General features: G+C 36.2%; 1 protein-coding gene across 1 annotated transcript in view; it reads right to left on the reverse strand.

Annotated features, from left to right (window-relative positions):
• PDE4D (phosphodiesterase 4D) overlaps positions 1–15586 on the reverse strand; it is a 351064-nt gene extending 335478 nt beyond the window's left edge. Inside the window, exon 1 of the mRNA XM_065655406.1 lies at positions 15318–15586. Within this exon, the coding sequence (XP_065511478.1) occupies positions 15318–15586 (269 nt within the window). The remainder of the gene's footprint in view (positions 1–15317) is intronic.
• Between the last annotated feature and the right edge of the window lie 3490 nt (positions 15587–19076).

Consider the following 19076-nt stretch of genomic DNA (forward strand, 5'->3'; position numbering starts at 1 on the left):
GTAGCATGCTGGTCATTGTTCCATTGTTTTAATTTTAAGCATTTCTTTTTCTTCCCTTTCATGTATACCAATCCATATATCTTTTTCTGGTTTTTATTGTTGGGGTTTTTTTGTTTATTTGTTTGTTTTTCCCCCCTTCCAAAGATGTGAAGGACATCCTTGTTCTGAAATATTGTCTGTTTGTATAATCAGTGCAGCCACTCCTTGGAGAAAGTACCTTGGTAAATCTCTATTACTAAACGGATACAAAAGTCATATGATAACCACGTAACTTTGCCAGCTCTGGAACTTGCTCCTCATTTGATCTGGATGGATTGGAGAATGGAGAGGAGTTAGGATTCTAGCAGAAGGCATCTAGCAGCTTGAGAACTGACTGCTTCACAGAAGATGCAATGTAAATGGGCATAATTAAATTCTATTGAACAGTAATAGGGGTACTCCTCCTGAGATAGAGTAGTTTAATTTATTTGATGAAATCAACCTCCAAAATTTTAAAAAAAAAGTTAAAAATAATTAAAACTATTTAAGTTATAAAATAATAATTTAAACAAAATTGATTATTTTATTAGTGATCACTTAAAATTAATTTCATTAATTTTTATTTACTTTCTGAAGTGTTCCTGTTCACTCTTGTAGGCATCATACAATCTCCATCACTGGTAACTAGAATGTTAAAAATCTGTAACAAATTTTACTGTTGCAGATCTCCTTCAAATTTAACTCTGTTGCTATTAAAAATAGTAGAATATTTACTTCTACCCAATCACAACATGTGTTCACTTACTATATATGTGAAACGTATTTATGTAGTGACATGCATTTATGTCACTTTCGCACAACACTACATAAATACATTAATGTATTCATGTATAAAACGTTGTTAAAAGAGAACAAACAAAGCTGCTATTTCCTCTCCCTAATCGAACCTACAGTTATATGATAACAGTGATTGCATCAAGACAATTTCTTCCCCGAGCACTTGTGATTCTGGGCTCAGCCCATGGGAGGAGGCCTGCTCAGAGCCATGGATGTGGTATCGCACCCTCCAGGCAGCAACGCTTCAGCACAAAGTGATCTCCCAACTGAGAAAACTCAACGGGCAACAGATTTCTGACAACATACCAGCCACACCTTTATCCTACATGTTCAGACCTGATCTTTCTCTGACATCCTTGGTCTCTAACTACCAAAAGCAGGGCAGTTCAAAAAGCAATAAAGTCTCACTGCTCCAGTATTTACACTCTGCTCAACGGTTGAGAAGAATCAGTTTCCAAGGAAAGTGTTTATTTTTCCATGTTGCTGTCAATTCTATCCATTTGTTCTCCCCAAAACTAAAACAAAACTCCTGCATTGGACATCTTAAGGTGGTCAGAAACAAGCAGAGATTGATAGTGTTCTCTGAAATAAATTATTTTTATAACTGGTTGTTGAGTTTCGAAATGGATGGATTGTTAAGATAAACAAAAAATTTTCAAAGCTGGACAAAAATATCCTCATGTAATTTTAATACATACAAAAATAGTCTCAAGTTAACATTCACTTCAACAACAGCAACAAGCCAATTTTCCTTCAATAACACATCAAGATGTAAATGGTTTACTTGTGTTTCTCTCTCTCCTTACATTTAGTTATCTATTTATTTATTAAATGTTGCCCTTGTCTTTCATTCCTCATTTGACTTTTTAATAATTTTAGCCAACATCAGTTCATTTCATCATTGCATGCAAGTCCTCCTGCACTGGCAGCAGTAATTGTTCTTGCTTTTGGAATTTTCTCTTTAAGATGCAAAAAAAAATAATCTACATTTAATAAAACAGTATTTACATTTCTTTTTGACTTAGGATATGGAAAAAGCTTATTTACAAAACAGTATTTTTAACAAAGTTAATACAATATCATTCCTTTCAGCAGAGCTTTTATAACATTTTAGCCATCCCTCCCTCCACTCTTTTCACATTAAGGATACAGCATCACATTAATTTAGTTTTGGTTTGTTTTGTTTTTTCCCCAAAATGCCAGAACAAAGAGAATTTGAACCACATTCAAGTTTCAGTACCTAATTTATGTTTAAATTCTTTTGCTTTTAAAATAGATTTTTACTTTTTTCTTTTTCTTGACAGTGAAACAATTTGAAAACATTTCACCTCCTGAAAAATCTCTATAGTTCATACAAAGAATTCAAGCCCCAGATTGAATTTTCATTAAATATTTCTTTGCCACCATACAAATACTACTACTTTGCAATGGAAGAAAAATATTGTGTGTTTCTAATGTCAATATAAAAACTATTTGAATAAGAACCTTTTCTTTTACTTTCTTCCCCACTTAGTGTTTTTTCAGAGCTGTAGAAGCAGAATCATTTCGTTATACAATTTCAGTGAGTGCTCTGCACAAAATTCAGAGGTCTTACAAGCTTACAGGAGCAGAAGTAGCACACATGAAGGTCTCAGGAATGTTGTCACCCTTACAATATCCAAGAGGTATCAGACTGAAAAGAAACTTTTTACTTTGCCACATTGGTCTTAATTCCTCACCACTCATATGACAGACATTTCATTGAAAGCAATTCCATCAATGACAAGTGTAGACTCATTGCTACAGTTGTGAGTATGGAAAATACATAAACAAGAAGCAAAATGTAAAATTAAAATTAATTAAAAACCCAAGAGATTATATATTTAGACCTTAAATTTCCAAATGCTATATTTATATTTAACTTGTATTTTATATTTATATTTAATTAGTATGTGTGTTTTCTGAAGGTGATTTTTTTGATTCAGATATTTGATTTAACAAAGAAAATGAAACACTGTCCCTTACAAGTGCAAAACTTAAAAAATATGGTTTTGGCCATCAGCTAGCCCTTCCAGTGGAGTCACTGATAGGTAATTATAGAAATATGTCAAGATCAGCCAAGATTTCTTTGCTGGAAAAGATCTGCCTTTTAGTTGATCCTAGATTAGATTACTTTTAAGTAAGAGAAATTATATTTCAAATGAATATTTAAATTGGTTTGCTAAATAGCAAGCTGACATGCCTGGATAAATGAGTTCAGATGTACTTGTCCTACTCAACTACATTAATGTTCCAGGTTTTTGCTACAGATCAGTGGGTAGCCTTATGAATACAAGGAAAAAGGCCCTAAATCACAGAATGTTAGGGATTGGAAGGAACCTCGAAAGATCATCTAGTCCAATCCTCCTGCCAGAGCAGGAACACCTAGATGAGGTTACACAGGAGCGTGTCCAGGCAGGTTTTGAATGTCTCCAGAGAAGGAGCTTGTATTGGTTCCATTTCTGCTACAGTTAAAAAAGTTCAAAACAAGGACAATGTTTTCTTAGATTCCTACAATACCTGTAATGTTGATGCTACAAGAAACTATAAATGGATATTTAATATTTAGGCAATGAAAAGTGAGTGTTGTCTTGATCTTTAAGGAATGATGAATCCAAAGAATGGGAACTGATGTCAGATCTATGTTTAAAATCCCAGGATATTTCAACCCAGTCTCACAATATATCCACATGGCCATTTGTGTCTCTGCTTGAATTTGGTTATAAGACTCAGTAACCATAGCACTTATTTGCCTGCTATGATTTTAAGTGGGAGGTGGATTTTTTTCTTTTTTAGTGCACATCCCTTCTCTTCGAGCTGAGAAGCTCCTTCTCTAGAGCTACATGATTGTTGCACACAACAATCACACAGAAATCAATCATTTATTTCAACAGAGCAAAATAGATGCATAATTGCAGTTTATTTCTTTGTTTTCCATTGTTTTCCATTTCACTGCATAGTGACATCACTATGATGTAACAGAGGTTGATTTAAAAGGGACACCATCCTTTTTTCTACTGTTTTAAGTACTTCTCAACAGATTATTATCAAGAAAATCTTTCTCAAATTTTAAAACTGTACTTTCCAATTCACCTTGGAAAAGTGCAGAAGTTCCCAAAGTTCATCGCCTACTACGTTGGTCAAGTCATTTGAATTTGTCTCCTCCTGAAAACGATTTAAGCAGTTGATAATTAATGATCAGATGTTATAATTTAGTACTCTATTCAAATAAATGAATGGAGCAGAAACAGTTTTTATAGGAATGCTTCCTCATGCTCACCCAAAGATTTTTACTCTGAGTAGTGAGTTACAAGCTACCAGCTTTACCAATGTTGTATCAGTCTTTTTCTAGAAAAGCTGGACTTTTCTTTTTGTGTTACAAATAAGGAAGTAATTATCCAGAAAATGTAATTTTGTGGTAGTATTATATTTAACACACTATAAAAGTATTTTTGAACCACATCACATTTTATTCTAAACATAATTTCATGAAAGTGCAATAAGATTCAAATACCATTATTTTAGGAGCACAAAGCTCTTGGAAAGGTAAACGACTCCAAATCAGTATAAAAATCCTTCATGTAACTATGTCAGGATGAGTATGAAAGCAATTAAGAAGTTTGGTAGAGCACTACTGAAAAATTAATTTGCCACTTTTGGCAAATAGTACGCCAAAGAGGGCTTTGCTGGAGAAACAGCCATTGTTTCCCACTCTTTAGACTAGGTGATAATAGGCAGAGAGCAATAGTGTTCCTGTTAATGCAGTCTGAAATTAGACGGTAATTTATAATACTATAAGTGACCTGCATTATAACCCATTGGTCAACATTCTGGGACATAATCAGTCTTAAGGAGCCAAAAAGTGAGTCAGTTTTAGTGGTTTTCAATCAGATTACTTTTGCATAAGCCCCAGCATTACAATACCTACTTTTCCTCAGGCCTTCTAAGCCCCAAATGTCAAAGTTGCTGACAAGATGTTATTACCAGCTGGTTGAGTTATGCCCTTTGCTGTCACTCATGTAACTCATCTGCACTGAAATGCTCCAGAACTAGCTAGCCTGCTACTTCTCCAATTCCTTACATAAGACTACTGTTGTTCATAAAGCCTTTAGCTTACTATCTGCAAAAATGTAACATGTTTAAGCAGACTACTTCTTTTCCAAAGTACTCCAGCCTTCACAGTGAAATTGAGTGCTTCCACTATAAAATTATTATATGGATGGAATTAATTAATTATGTAAAGTTCATTCAATATTAGTTACTGTTGCAGAATCTATATCATGAGCTAACTCTAGTCCAAGGTCTAAACAGCCCTAAAAAATTAAATTATATTTTATATAACTACTTTATGAATGAAGACTGTACCAAAGAGAAAGTAAATTATCCATTGGTAAATATGTCATCCTTCTATTGAAGTATTTTTCTTTCATCTTATATACATTAAAGCATGGAAGAGCACTAGTCTTTCCTAATGTAGACTTCATGAACTTTCCAATCAAGTTTTCTAAGCATAAAGTCTTACATAAGCTACCATATGCCACCCTATTTGTTAGTAAAGAGAGAATAGCCTTTATAATATTAGGGGATTTCCATTTAAAAGTCATTATTTTTTGTCTTCTATATAAGTACCTCTGTGATAACTAAAGCATAACCTTCTATTCGTAAAAGGGTGTAGATGGAAACAACAACTATTGAACAGTTCCAGTTCATACCAAAAGCTTATATCCAAAAAAATATTACCAAACAACTTTTACAGACCAAGGCCACTTCATGTTTTTACCTGCCCTTACCATCTGTTTATTTTAACAATGATGTTTTATTGCATGCATTCAAATAATTGATGAGACTTTTATAAGGCTTTTAAACATGAATAATTTTTTTTTATTTAGTTTTGATTGGTGGCTATCTCTGCAATTTGGACATGCAAGCAACAGCTTGTAGCAAAGCCACAAGACAGAAAGCATTTTTTATTGGAGAGGGTATGTCTAGAGCAACTTTGTAATTAAATGCAGCATGTAGTCTGGAGAACTACACAGCTCCGAAAATATATGGAGAATGAAAGATAGAGGCTGTCCTCCTTGGACTCAGCTGAGATGTTATTTTTATTCCCTCCCACCCAGCTTGTGAAATAAGCTTCACATCACAAAAGAAGCTACTCCTGCTTACCCTGCCAATGGCATTTGCAGCAGATGCTCCGGGGACTAAAGGGGTTGTGAAAACCCTTTTCAATCCTGTCTATACAGAGTCCAGTGTAATCTACAAATTAAAAATTCTTAGTAATGAGTGCCATTTCTTAACAATTCATTGGACATTAAGCTTAAACTATTTTTATTTGACAGTTTGCAAAATAATTGATAAAAAAACCATTACTTTTAGTGATACATTCCCAATGGTCCATAAGACATATCTTTTACATTCATCATCTACATTCTAATATAATGCTGAAGGGAGCAGAGATCGAATAATCCTCCAGGAAGCTTTGTAATTAAAAAGCTCACAACTGTTACATGAAAAGCAGGACAATGAAGTGGCAGATCATTTGTACTATGTAGAAAAAGGGAGTTGGAACAACTCATCAAAAACCAAACTTGACAACAATTCTGAAGATTTAAAATTGTGAAGACATATTTTCAATTTTTTGTGATGTATATTTAATTGATAGGAACACTGACAAATTGGATTACTGGGAAGAACATTTGTTAAGAGGTTGTCAGTTTACAAACCACATTAAAAGATTACTATATAGGTAATGGGAAAGATTAGACCATGATCCCCCCAAAATCTGGTGAACATACAGGATTATTATCAGCACATTACTTATGTTTTTTGTCTTACAGAAGAACTTCCACATAATACAATATAGCAAATGGAGGATCTGGAAGATGGTTGATAAGCTACCGACCTTCCTAGGTGGAATAATGCATATCAGACCACCACTATGAAGACACAGCAATGTTTAAAATACTGTTTCAAGGAGCTAAGGTCTTACTTAGGTAGCAGACTAAGGTGTACTGAGATCATACTGAGATCTTTAAAAACAGAAGGTTTCCAGATCAAAGCAAAACCCCACAAAACAGATCTGAAAGAAATTTCGATAATGTAAAAGAAGAAAATAGAAAATAATTTGCAGATATGGCCACTGAATATACTGTGAATTTCCTAAAAGAATAGAGGTGGCTCAAAGGAAAAAAAGTATATATTTAGAACAGCAGTAATGGCAGAACCTGCTATTGGGTTAAGTGATATATACGTCATATATAATACATGACAATATAGTACATGTAGAATATAGCATACATTCATTGCCACCTATCTTAACAGAATACATGATACCTTGATTCGTATCTCATAACTCAGTAGAACTCCCTTCTGTGCAGCCTCCAGGTGAGGTAAAACAAGGCATTCCTTGCTCTTGGCAATTACTTCGGGGATAGGAGGGTGGGAAACTCTGAGGTGTTTCAAATTAAATATTTCAGGCATAGTAAGTCAGAATTTTCCAATATTTTAGTAGAAAATTCCTCGTGAACTCCATTCTGCAGCTCATGGCTAAAAATATTTTTTTCTGTTAAAATGGTTTTTACACAATGAAAGATGCAGTCCAATCTTGAACTCCGCATGCTTCAGCCTTAGTGTTACTTTTTAAATTGCTAACAATAATCATAGAATCATAGAATAATTCTGTTTGGAAGAGACCCTCAAGTTTATTGAGTCCAACCATAACCTAACTCAGGCACTAAACCATTTTCCTAAGAACCTCATCTAAACACCTTTTAAACATCTCCAGGGATGCTGACTCCACCACTTCCCTGGGCAGCCTGTTCCAATGCCTGACAACCCTTTCCATAAATAAATTTTTCCTAATATCCAATCTGAACCTCCCCCAGTGCAACTTTGGGCCATTTCCTTTCATCCTATCACTTGCTACTTGGGAGAAAAGATCAGCACCCTCTGTGCTACAACCTCCTTTCAGATATTTGTAGACAGCGATAAGGTCTCCCCTCAGCCTCCTTTTCTCCAGGCTAGACAGCCCCAGTTCCCTCAGCTGCTCCTCATCAGGCTTGTGCTCCAGACCCCTCACCAGCTTCGTTGCCCTGCTCTGAACTCTCTCCAGCACCTCAATGTCTTTCTTGTAGTGGGGGCCCCAAAACTGAACACGGGATTCAAGATGGGGCTCACCAGTGTCAAATACAGTGGGACGATCACTTCTCTAGTTCTGCTGGCCACACTATTCTTGATGCACACCAGGATGCTGTTGGCCTGTAGCGCTGCCTGGGGTTGTTGTGACCCAACTGCAAGACCAGGCATTTGATCTTGTTGAACCTTATACAACTGGCCTCAGCTCAATGACCTAGCTTGTCCAGATCCCTCTGTAGAGCCTTCCTACCCTCCAGCGGATGAACACCTCCACCCAACTTGGTGTCATCTGCAAACTTGCAGAGGATGGATCCCCTTGTCCAGATCACTAATAAAGAGCTTAAACAGAACTGGCCCCAATACTGAGCCCTGGGGAACACCACTCGTGATCGGCCACCAACTGGATTTAACTCCATTCACAACTACTTGGCCCCACCCACCCAGCCAGTGCTTTGCCCAGCGAAGAGTACACCCATCCAGGCCATGAGCTGCCAGCTTCTCCAGGAGAATGCTGTGGGAAACTGTGTCAAAGGCTTTGCTAAAGCCTAGGTAGACAACATCCACAGCCTTTCGCTCATCTATTAAGCAGGTCAGCTTGTCATAGAAGGAGATCAGGACCTGTCTTTAATAAAACCACGCTGACTGGGCCTGGTCGCCTGGTTGTCTTGTATTTGCTGCATGATGGCACTCAGGATGATGTATTCCATGGTCACCAAGGTCAGACTGACAGGCCTGTAACTCCCTGGATAACATCATATGATGTGATTTAATTTTTCTCATAGTTTGTTCCCCTCCTCCCTAATCAACACGTGTTTTGATATTTTCTCTCATCAAGGTATTGTTGATAAAAGGCCAAAAGCTTGGTATTGTCACAGCTCCTTCTACAGCAGTTCCACCATCTATCACAAACTGTTCTGTGACTGCAGGAGCAACAACTTCTTCTTTGATACATATACCTCATAGAGTCACTGCAGACAAATATAGTCCAGCCACACGACGACTGCACGGAAGTCTCCAAACTGAATCAGAGTAAGTAAGAAATATTTAAGTACACAATTGTTTTTAAATAATCGATTCATAGCTCACTCAGCTCTCCCTTACATACATTGCATTCCTTGGAAATGAGTGATGCATACTTTGGAGAAACACTGTTGTTTCTATGTTTCAAATATTTATTCTGCAGTAAATTATTTTGATGTAGGGAATAGAGCTCATTGTGCAGTCAGTTAGTAGGCCTCTTAATTAAATTTTTTTGTGATCTTGCTGGATTTCCACATTTAATTATGTGGTCTAATCTATTTCCCACGACAGCATGCATTTACACAAGTCATTATTTTTCTTTTTGATTATGTAATGTGCTACATGCTACGATTGTAATTAACACCTTTGGAGAATTCAGTCACTGTCATGTAAATGTGCATAATAATTAAAAGTTCCAAAAGGTAGATGATATTTTAAAGTAACTTGGATTTTATGGTTTATGACTGTGCTTACGAAAGTACAGCAGATTTTAAAGGTTCTTACAGGCGCACAGCAATACTGGAAAACAGAGTAGAAAGCTTTTCTGATTCATCATTCAGTAAACCTTCCCAAGCCCAAAAGAAAACAACATATGTTGTCTGTGATTGCATGTCTTCTATAGTGCAAAATTATATTTATGCTAATGGTCAAATAAATCAACAGTTTCTTTGAATAAAACTGGAAAATTATTATAATATTAACATGCACGTCAGAAATGCCTACTTTACCTTATTTAGTATGGAAATATATAGTGGTCAGATAAAGCTACAAAAATCGCACTATTTTTAAAATCTCTTCTGGATAATACTTTTTTGCTGTCATTCCATTTGGGAGGGCAGAGGGAAATGAATATACAGGCAGATATTCTTAAAACACCTTAGGGAGATTCTTTCTCTAGTATGCTCCTTCTACTTGCTCTGGAGATTTGTGAGGCTCAGCAGATGCAGATTTATCACAGATGCCAAATAAAACATACACCATAAAAAGCCATGCATATACACAAACACACATTTACGTGTTCAATTAAGTGATCCAGAATGATTTTGTAAATTACCAAGGTAATGCTATTAAGAGATACCCTAAGGACAAAGTGATGCATTAAAAAACAATTAGAAAGTTCTTGAATATTCCAGCCAAAGTTAGTCTGGCCCATAATGCTAATCATCATCAATTCTCTCACATCATTACACCTTAAAGCATTTGTCCTCATTTGCCTTTCGTCAGGTTTGAACAGTGGAGAAACAGTATTATTTTTCTCTGGTAAATTAACTTGTCAGTAGCTTACACCACTGTGCAGCTTCCTTAGCTTATTGCAAGCCACTCTGTAGATGCTAGAGTGGATCATGTTCCCCTAGCTCGTTCCTTGCTTCTGCCTCCCTAACCCATGTATATGTGTGCACAGATCCCATCCAATATACATACTGACTTTGCAAGCCTCTTGTCTATTTATATAGAAGCATCCACACAAGCATGCCGCTCCTTACATAACGAAATTTCAAGAGAAGAATGGATGTGTAGATTGGGTTTTCTTACACATTTGTAGTATGTCTCTGTGACAATACCATGAATTCAATTATTTCCTGTGAATGATTTATGTACCTGTTATGAATATCTTTATATTATATATGGAGAAGATAACACACCTTATTCCAGAATAGGAGTAGGTAAGCCATTCTAAAAGTCTGAAAACCAATGGAAGAGAGTCCTCTGTAATATGCCAGTTGTTACCTTGACAAAAGCCTTATGCAACATTTGGTCAGTTGATTTAGAATTGTGAATACAATTTAGGTGAAGAAAATTAAGGCAGTACTAGAAGAAACTCGAGTATTTTCTTGATTGAACAGAAACAAATAAGGTCACATATGCAAATGTGCAATTTATCTTCATCTTACTCAAATAATCTTCACAAACTTTACATTTTACTTTAATAGTTCCAAAAGGATGTTATTGGTAATTAAATTTTAGCATCTCTAACCTGATTAAACACTGCCTTTAACTTGATGATACATGCACCTAATCAAATCAGGAAAATATGCTGCAATCTGGTTTCTCTTTGAAATATTCTTCCATGACATTCAATTTTTTTCCATAGAAGTTTGAACTACTCTGTGCAACCCTCTAGAACATTTCAGCTGTTAGCACAGGGTATACATACACAGAGTATAGATACTATGAATCCTACCCTTCCCTAGTGTTAACATCTGCTCTGATGGATCTTCCTTTAGAAATGTTCTTTATACACCAAATTGTTGTTAGTTTAGTTCCCTGAAAACCAGGGAGTAGTGAAGGACAGGAAGACATAGGCATTAAAAATCTTTGAGGAAAATATATCTTGAAAAGGAGAAGAACATTGTAGTGAGAAAGTCTACAGTTACAGTTTGGTATAGTTTAAGTGTAGTTTAGTAGCTTCAGCATAAATACACTGAACCAGGCAGTACAGAACTACATCAAGTTAAACATGTTGCTCTTCTGCAACTTACCTATAATTAACACCTGAGGTTTTGTTGGGTTTTTTTGCAATTAGTGCTAAAAGTGCATGAAAAGATATTATGCAATAAAAATAAACAAAGGCCTGAGTTTATCAGTATCCTTATGTCAGTTACATTCCTGAAACTTAAAATGGCACACCTTACCCCTGTCTATCTAAACTATTTCTAAGTCATCTGTTGTTTTCATATCCGAATGCCAAAGTTGACGTAAAACTATTTACTATAGGTGGGGCAAAGGCTGGCTGAAGTCAGATGAAAGTACTTGCATTTTTATGGTCAGTAATCATATTTAATGGTTAGGTTTGGAGAAGTATGTTTAAAAATAAATAAATAAATAGAACGTAAAGTGTGAAAACATAAAAACCCTGAACATTGGAAAGTGTTAAATGAACCCTAGAAGATGTTGAGAGAGAACAGGCATCAACGAGGAAGAATGACAATGGACCCATGAATAACAAACCCACTTTAAATAATGAAAAAAATGTTACATATCACTGCTTGCTGTATCTGAACACACACAAATCACAAAGGCAGCAACTATTCTGTCCAAAGTTATATATAGAAAAAATGATTGTTTGAACATTTTGTATTCACTGAGAAGTATTAAAGCAGCAAAAAATAAAGGCCAAAAAAATCAAGAACATGCATGCCACGACTTCATACATCCAATTAAATAGATACCATTTAGTTGCTATGTTGCACTGACCTTACTATCCTGCTCCAAATATTTATGTCTTGCTTCTCCTTCCTTTTCCTACAGAAAGAAACTTTTCATGAAAAATTAAGGAAAGCTGACTTCCCACATGAGTTACTAAAGCTGTACAATTGAAAGTATCCAAATGTCCTTCCACAGACCTTTGGACATGTCTCGCACACATTGGTTGTTCACGTGGCTGAGCAGCTGATGGTCTGCTTCGCTGGAAGGGAAGGTCCTCTTCTCTCACAAACCCCCACAGAGATGAATCCCCTAATGATCACTCCTGCTAAACTGCACTGAGGCAATAGGCTGCTTAAAAAAGGTATTCAAAGAGTCGACCAAGACAATCCAGAAACTGAATTTGTCAAACACGTACCAGAAGACTTAATTTATCTCGTCTGTGTCCGGTTGTACTACATGCTGCTGCATCATTATATTGACCACATCTTAAAGCATTATTATTGCTTTCACAGTAAGAAAAAATAAGGCAGACTTCTGAGGAACTTAAATTTGTTTTGGCTAGAGTTTATTGGAATTCCTGGCCATGTAGCTTTGAAACAGTTGTTTGTTTTCAGTTGCTATGGTTGTTTTATATAGATTATAGATTGACATTGTCTATAGATTGAGAGTGATCCAGGCTACAAGTTCAAGATCACTTAAGTAGTTTTAATTTCACCATTATAGGCAAGGCTATCTGTAACACTTTCTGAAGCTAAAAGTTGTTCAGAAATTTCTTCAACAAAATGAAGATCCCCAGACATTTATACTACATAAAGCCTTCTATTTCAACTCACACTTACTGCTCTATTTTTTCCTTTCTATAATCCTAAAATTGGTACTTTATCTTTCAAGTGTTAGCTGGGGAAGGATAAACAAAAGGAAGGAGAGAAGAACTCATAAGATGTCTGAGGTTAATGGCTAGTGATGAACTCTGAGTTAAGAGAAATATTGTTTTCCATGACATTCTTTTACACAAAATCAAGTTATATAATCACATTTCTGAACACAGTGTGTGGAAACTTCCTATCAAAACCAATTTTTTTAAGAAAATTAGCCTGTTAAGTTGTTCTTTCCTGAACACAACTTATACAGAGAGAAGAGATTTAAATAAATGGTTCCCTCAGTTGCTTAAGCACTCCCTAATAAATGGTTCAGATTGTGTACCATTTTCATGACAATTTTAATGTAAGACATGGCTTTCAGAAGACACAGTTATCCAGCTTTTCTAGAAAGAAGAACCAAAAAGCTTTTTAAAGTGGTCTTAAAGGCTTACATACTATATTATCTTTTTAAATCACAAGTACCTAATATACCTTTCACTTAATATACCACTGCCTTACTGTGTAAATGAACACATACATGAATATCACATCCTATGATTGTATACCTCATCACATAACAATCACCAAAAAAAAAAAAAAAGACGACAGTCAGACCATTTATGCCATCTTACAAGACTGAATATTCCTACCATATGACTAAAAATGATAACCCAGTTATTCATTTGAAAGCATAATAGTCACATGGTAAAGAAATGCATGTTGCTGTCAACAGTTCTACAACCCAGGTCATTACATTTTAAACAAAATTCTACTTTTCAATACTATGCCAGCCACTTTCATGTTGCCCAAACCTGTTTCTTCCCTTCATATTTGTCTCTTTTAATACGCTTCCTTTCTCTGTCATCTTAAACTGTCTACAACAACTATCATAACACATACATAATCACGCATAATTTCACTCTGTGAGATTTCACAAATCCTTATTTATTTTCACCTTAGAGTGTAAACCAGCTCTGCCCGAATTATTTTTTTTTTATCCTGCATGTTCTTATGTATAAACTGTTTTATAAATTACTTATTGCAGACCAGCACTTAGAGATCCTTAATGTTGTTGGGATTTATGCATAACTGCTAAAGGAACATGAAATATCCTAATTTCATTCAGTTTTCTCTGTTACACATGCAATTTCTGACCAGGCACGCTGGTTGCAAAACAAATGTTCTTTAAGTATAAAGACATGAATTTTCACCTCATCCTTTTCCTACCTCATCTTTTTCAGGGTTAAAAATATTATTTTATCAAAGGAGTATTTTATCTACCCAAATACACATATAGTAAAGATTTAGGCACACTTGTATACAATGTGCAATGCACATACTAGTCACACACCTACGGTGTAAATATAATTCCAGATAAATTAAGATAAACCTGAAGAGCATATCCATTTGCTGCTTAGAACACAAGACTTACTTTCTTTAAACATATTTCATTGACCTCTTTTCTCTATGTTACATTTTTATTTGAAAAATAACAGGGGAGGGGGGGGAATCTCACAAGAAAAAACAGAATACCTCAAGATCTTAGGACCATCAAAGCAAAAAGGAATGCATTACTGAGTTACAATAATCTCATATGCAACATTTTGAAAAAGAACAAATTAACTAATGACATGCTGCTGTTTAACAGAGGATGAATGCAACAATATGAATGATTTATCGATCACAAAGCACACGTCATAGAAATGATCAAGTTACAAAAAAAAGTAGTACTAGTGAATCATTTAAAAAGGGGTTCCCTTTCCAACTTTCATGTTTATTCTAGCAACTGCTTTAATAAAAACCAGTTTCATATACAATGTCTATTCCCACAATTTGTCTCTATCATGTCCTTTTTAATTTGAGCTCTACTAAAAGATAAACGATTTTTTGCCATTATGCTTAGGGCCAGAGTGGTCATAAATTGCCAATAAATAAATACATGAAATGCATTTTTAAGATACGTGAAAGAAAAAAAATGCCTACTCACTCTGGCCTTAACAGCACAGAATGAGATAAGTACTTTTCCTTCTTAAAATTCCAGTTTTTGTTTCTGGGGGAGGGAAAGAAAGGAATTATTACCTAAGAAATGAGAGGAAATAAAGTAGCTTTTGTGTAAGCAAGTATATGTTTTCTTACTTTATACATGTTACTATTTTAAACTTCAGGTCTGAAAGTAACTTAAGTCACAAATTAGAACTATCACTTTCAACCAGAGATTCATGAAGAGATAAAATCAACAAATATAAGCACTGACATCAAGGAGATAAATACTCTATAAAAAATGTTAATCTCACATTTCATGACAATGGCCTCAGTGCTTACCAGGTATGTGCCACAGTGAAACGACGCTGTTTTGGTATATTGCTACTTAAAAGCATTCTGCGCAAAAGTCTTGGAGAGTTTCGAGGAGAAATAACTGGAGACAACCGGGGAGAAGCAGATGAAGATTTCCCAGACGTCCTGGACTTTTCATGTTGCAACAGGTTTTCCCTCAGGGTCTTCACAAGATCTTCACTTAACCATGGGTTTTGACAATGTGTGTTATCCACGTCAGGAAGAAACAGAGTGTCCGGACTTGTCTGCTGAGCCATGTTTCTCGAGTAAGTTTGTTACTAAGGTCTAATAAAATCGAATATTGGCTTAACTGCTTAAAATATTTCCTTTCTAAATCAGTTCCCAAGAACTGTGCAGAGCTCCAACTCCAGTTTCAGCCTATTCTGTTTTCAACATGGTGTCGCCTGCCCTCAGCGTCACTCTACAGATAATGATCTACACAGAAAAAAGCAAGCTAACCCCTCCACGGAAGCCTATTAAACATTACCACTCCTCTCGCAGCCCTGCTGCCAAAGATCACTTATTAGCTATCATAGCAAGCGAGCACGGGAGGAAGAAACTGCTTTAGCACAGCCTTTGTCGGAGCTATAAAGCTGCCTGTTAAACTATTGGAACTAATGTGCTGCAGCTGCTTGAGTGACTTCTGCTTATGTACATAAAACGTTCTGGAGGAGGGATTAAACATAAGATGCGCGCTCATTTTGTTTGGTTTTTCTTTCTGTTTGCTTATTCCTGAACCTTCGGGGAGGCTGAAAGAAAGGCAGACTGCTGAATAATTTCTTCTTTTTTCTTTCCCCCACCCAGGATCTACATTACTTATCTCCATAGTCCTCATTTACAAATCAAGATTACAAACTTTTACTTCTCAAGCTACCTAGCAAATGCTACAATTAAATAATGTAAAAGAGTTTAGGTTGTACCTTCATTTTTCCCCATCCCCAATGTCCAAGTCAGTTTATCAAAACCAGTTTTCAAATGCATTTAGGGAAGACTAACACTTGCTACCTTACATTTTCCAGAATGCAAACCAAAACAACAAAAAACCCCCACATTTAGGATCCGCACACAAACTGAACTCATATTATGACACCTACAGGTATCTGTTTTATGAGATATTCTTAATTCTGTATATCATCATATCACAATCACTACCTGAACTAGGGAAGTGCCTTTTTTCTATTTCTAGCTGGTGGGGAAATAAACTACCAAAAGAAATTAAAAGAGAACTTCCAAATTATAAAAAGGCAAAAGTATTCACATTTATTTGTTCAAGACATACTGCTATTTAATTTCATTTTTAGAATATATTTTTTTCATGGCATTATGAAAACAAGATATTGGTGCAGTTTTCTGATCCAAGAAAATATTTGTCAATCAATCCTGAGATTCTTTTTTTTTTTCCATTTTTAATCAATATAACTCACTTCAGCTATTCTGAAAGACAAATTTTATATAAATATGCCTTTTTTTTCCCAACTCACTGATAGCAGACACAGACCTGTAATAACTGGTGGTAGGCTAATATTTACTCAAGCTTGGTACATTCATTTTTACAGCAACAACAATCTTTTCAGTTATAACCGTACTTTCTGTTCATCCTACAGGAACAAACCATCACTATTTTGTGAGAGATTTCCTTTAATGTTAGAACATTCATTATATATAATTTTTGTTGGTGCAGTATGTTTTTCCTCTTTGACTTACTATCAAGCTTTCCTTTCTGAATAAGAATTTCCTTCTGAGTCTCACAGAGTGTCCAGACTTTCAATGGGGTAGTGGGTGTTTGACTACAATAACACGACCAGGTATGAAATGCAAATACAGTTTTCTTTCTTATGGCAAAATCAGAAGTCTTGCAAAAGCAGCCTTCTGTCACAGTCGAGAGGAATCACCTTTGTACTTAGCACTGAAGCCACAATTCCTGATAAGGATTACAAAGAGAACATTGTGATGCTGACAGAAGTAAGCAGAGCAGCAACTGAAAGGTCAACTTACATTAGGAGCAACATTGCTATCAGGTATCAGCCACATTATGGAGACAAGTTTAACTGTACTGCATCATATGTGAAATTTGACAACAATGTATTTACAAATTTAATTCAAAGTGGAAGAGCACCATAGAATGCAGAAATCATTGTGCATTATGGCTTCGTATATTTTTCTAAAATTTTATAGATTTAATCACCATGTAAAAATGAACACTGACCAAACAAAGAATAAAGGTCAGATATTATTGAAACAACAGTAACAAATTTTTAAGCTATGTTTTAAGAACAAAATTTAAAGGGGAAGTGAAGTTTTAATTCACAGACAGAAAAAGGAATGGATTCAATCATAACTAACATGTAACTAACAAGTAACTGCCTCCACTCCTTTTCCATTGGAAGCACAGTACACAGAGCACTGGTCTTCAACAAGCCAACAAAATAAAACCAAGATACATGAAAACATATCTATGAAGAACAAACATACTGGTCCATACGGGGACTAGTACTGTTTAATATCTTCATCAATGACATAGACAGTGGAATCAAGTGCACCCTCAGCAAGTTGTACCGAGTGGTACAGGTGATGTGCCTGATGAACAGGATGCCATCCAGCGGGACTTGGACAAGCTTGAGAAATGGGCCCATGCGAACCTCATGAGGTTCAACAAGGCCAAGTGCAAGGTCCTGCACCTGGGTTGAGGCAACCCACAGCATCAATACAGGCTGGGGGAGATGAAGGAATTGAGAGCAGCTCTGCAGAGAAGGACCTGAGGGTACTGGTGGGTGAAAGATTGGACATGAGCTGGCAACATGCACTTGAAGCCCAGAAAGCCAACCATATCCCAGGCTGCATCAAAAGGAGCGTGGCAGGTCAAGAGAGGTGATTCTGCCTCTCTGCTCCGCTCTGGTGAGACCTTGCCTGGAGACCTTCATCCAGCACTGGAGCCCTCAGTACGGGAAAGACATGGACCTGTTGGAGAGGGTCCAGAGGAGGCCATGAAAATGATCAGAGGGATGGAACACCTCTCCTGCATGATTGTCAGGGTTGTTCAACCTGGACAAGGCTGCAAGGAGACCTTATCGAAGGCTTTAAAGACTTAAAGGGGCCTTATAAGAAAGATGGGACAGACTTTTTATTAGAGGCTATTGTGATAGGACAAGGGGTGATGGTTTTAAACTAAAAGAGGGTAGATTTAGAATAGACGCTAGGCAAAAACTGTTTACTAAGAGGGTGGCAAAACAATAGAATAGGTTGCCCAGAGAATTTGTGGGTGCCCCATCCCTGGAAACGTTCAGAATCAGGTTGGACGGGGCTCTGAGCAACCTGATCTAGTTGAAGATGTCCCTGCTTATTGCCAGGAGTCGGACTAGATGACTTTTAAAGGTCCTTTCTGACCCAAACTACTCTAAGATTCTATATCACTCTTCTATTAGTCTATTATTCTTTTGAATTTATTGAAGAACACTAGCAATTTCTTGTGAGTCAAATCATTTCTTTTTTCAAACAACGCAGTCTCTATGACAGCTGTGTTCTTTTATGCTATGAAATACTGCCATCTGATGTCTGTTCCAAAGCAGGGTCTCCAGACTGCTGCAGTGGCTTTATAAAACTAGGCAAACTGATCCGTTGAAGATCAGTGAATCAATGACGTCAATAAGACCGTTAACATCTATTACAGTGGACCTGGGACCATGCTTGAAGTTGCACTATGTTACAAAGATAATGATAGAAGAGTAAAGCATTAGTCCACAGATCAGC

Source organism: Caloenas nicobarica, chromosome Z (genome assembly GCF_036013445.1).
Source record: "Caloenas nicobarica isolate bCalNic1 chromosome Z, bCalNic1.hap1, whole genome shotgun sequence".
NCBI classification, from domain to species: Eukaryota; Metazoa; Chordata; class Aves; order Columbiformes; family Columbidae; genus Caloenas; species Caloenas nicobarica.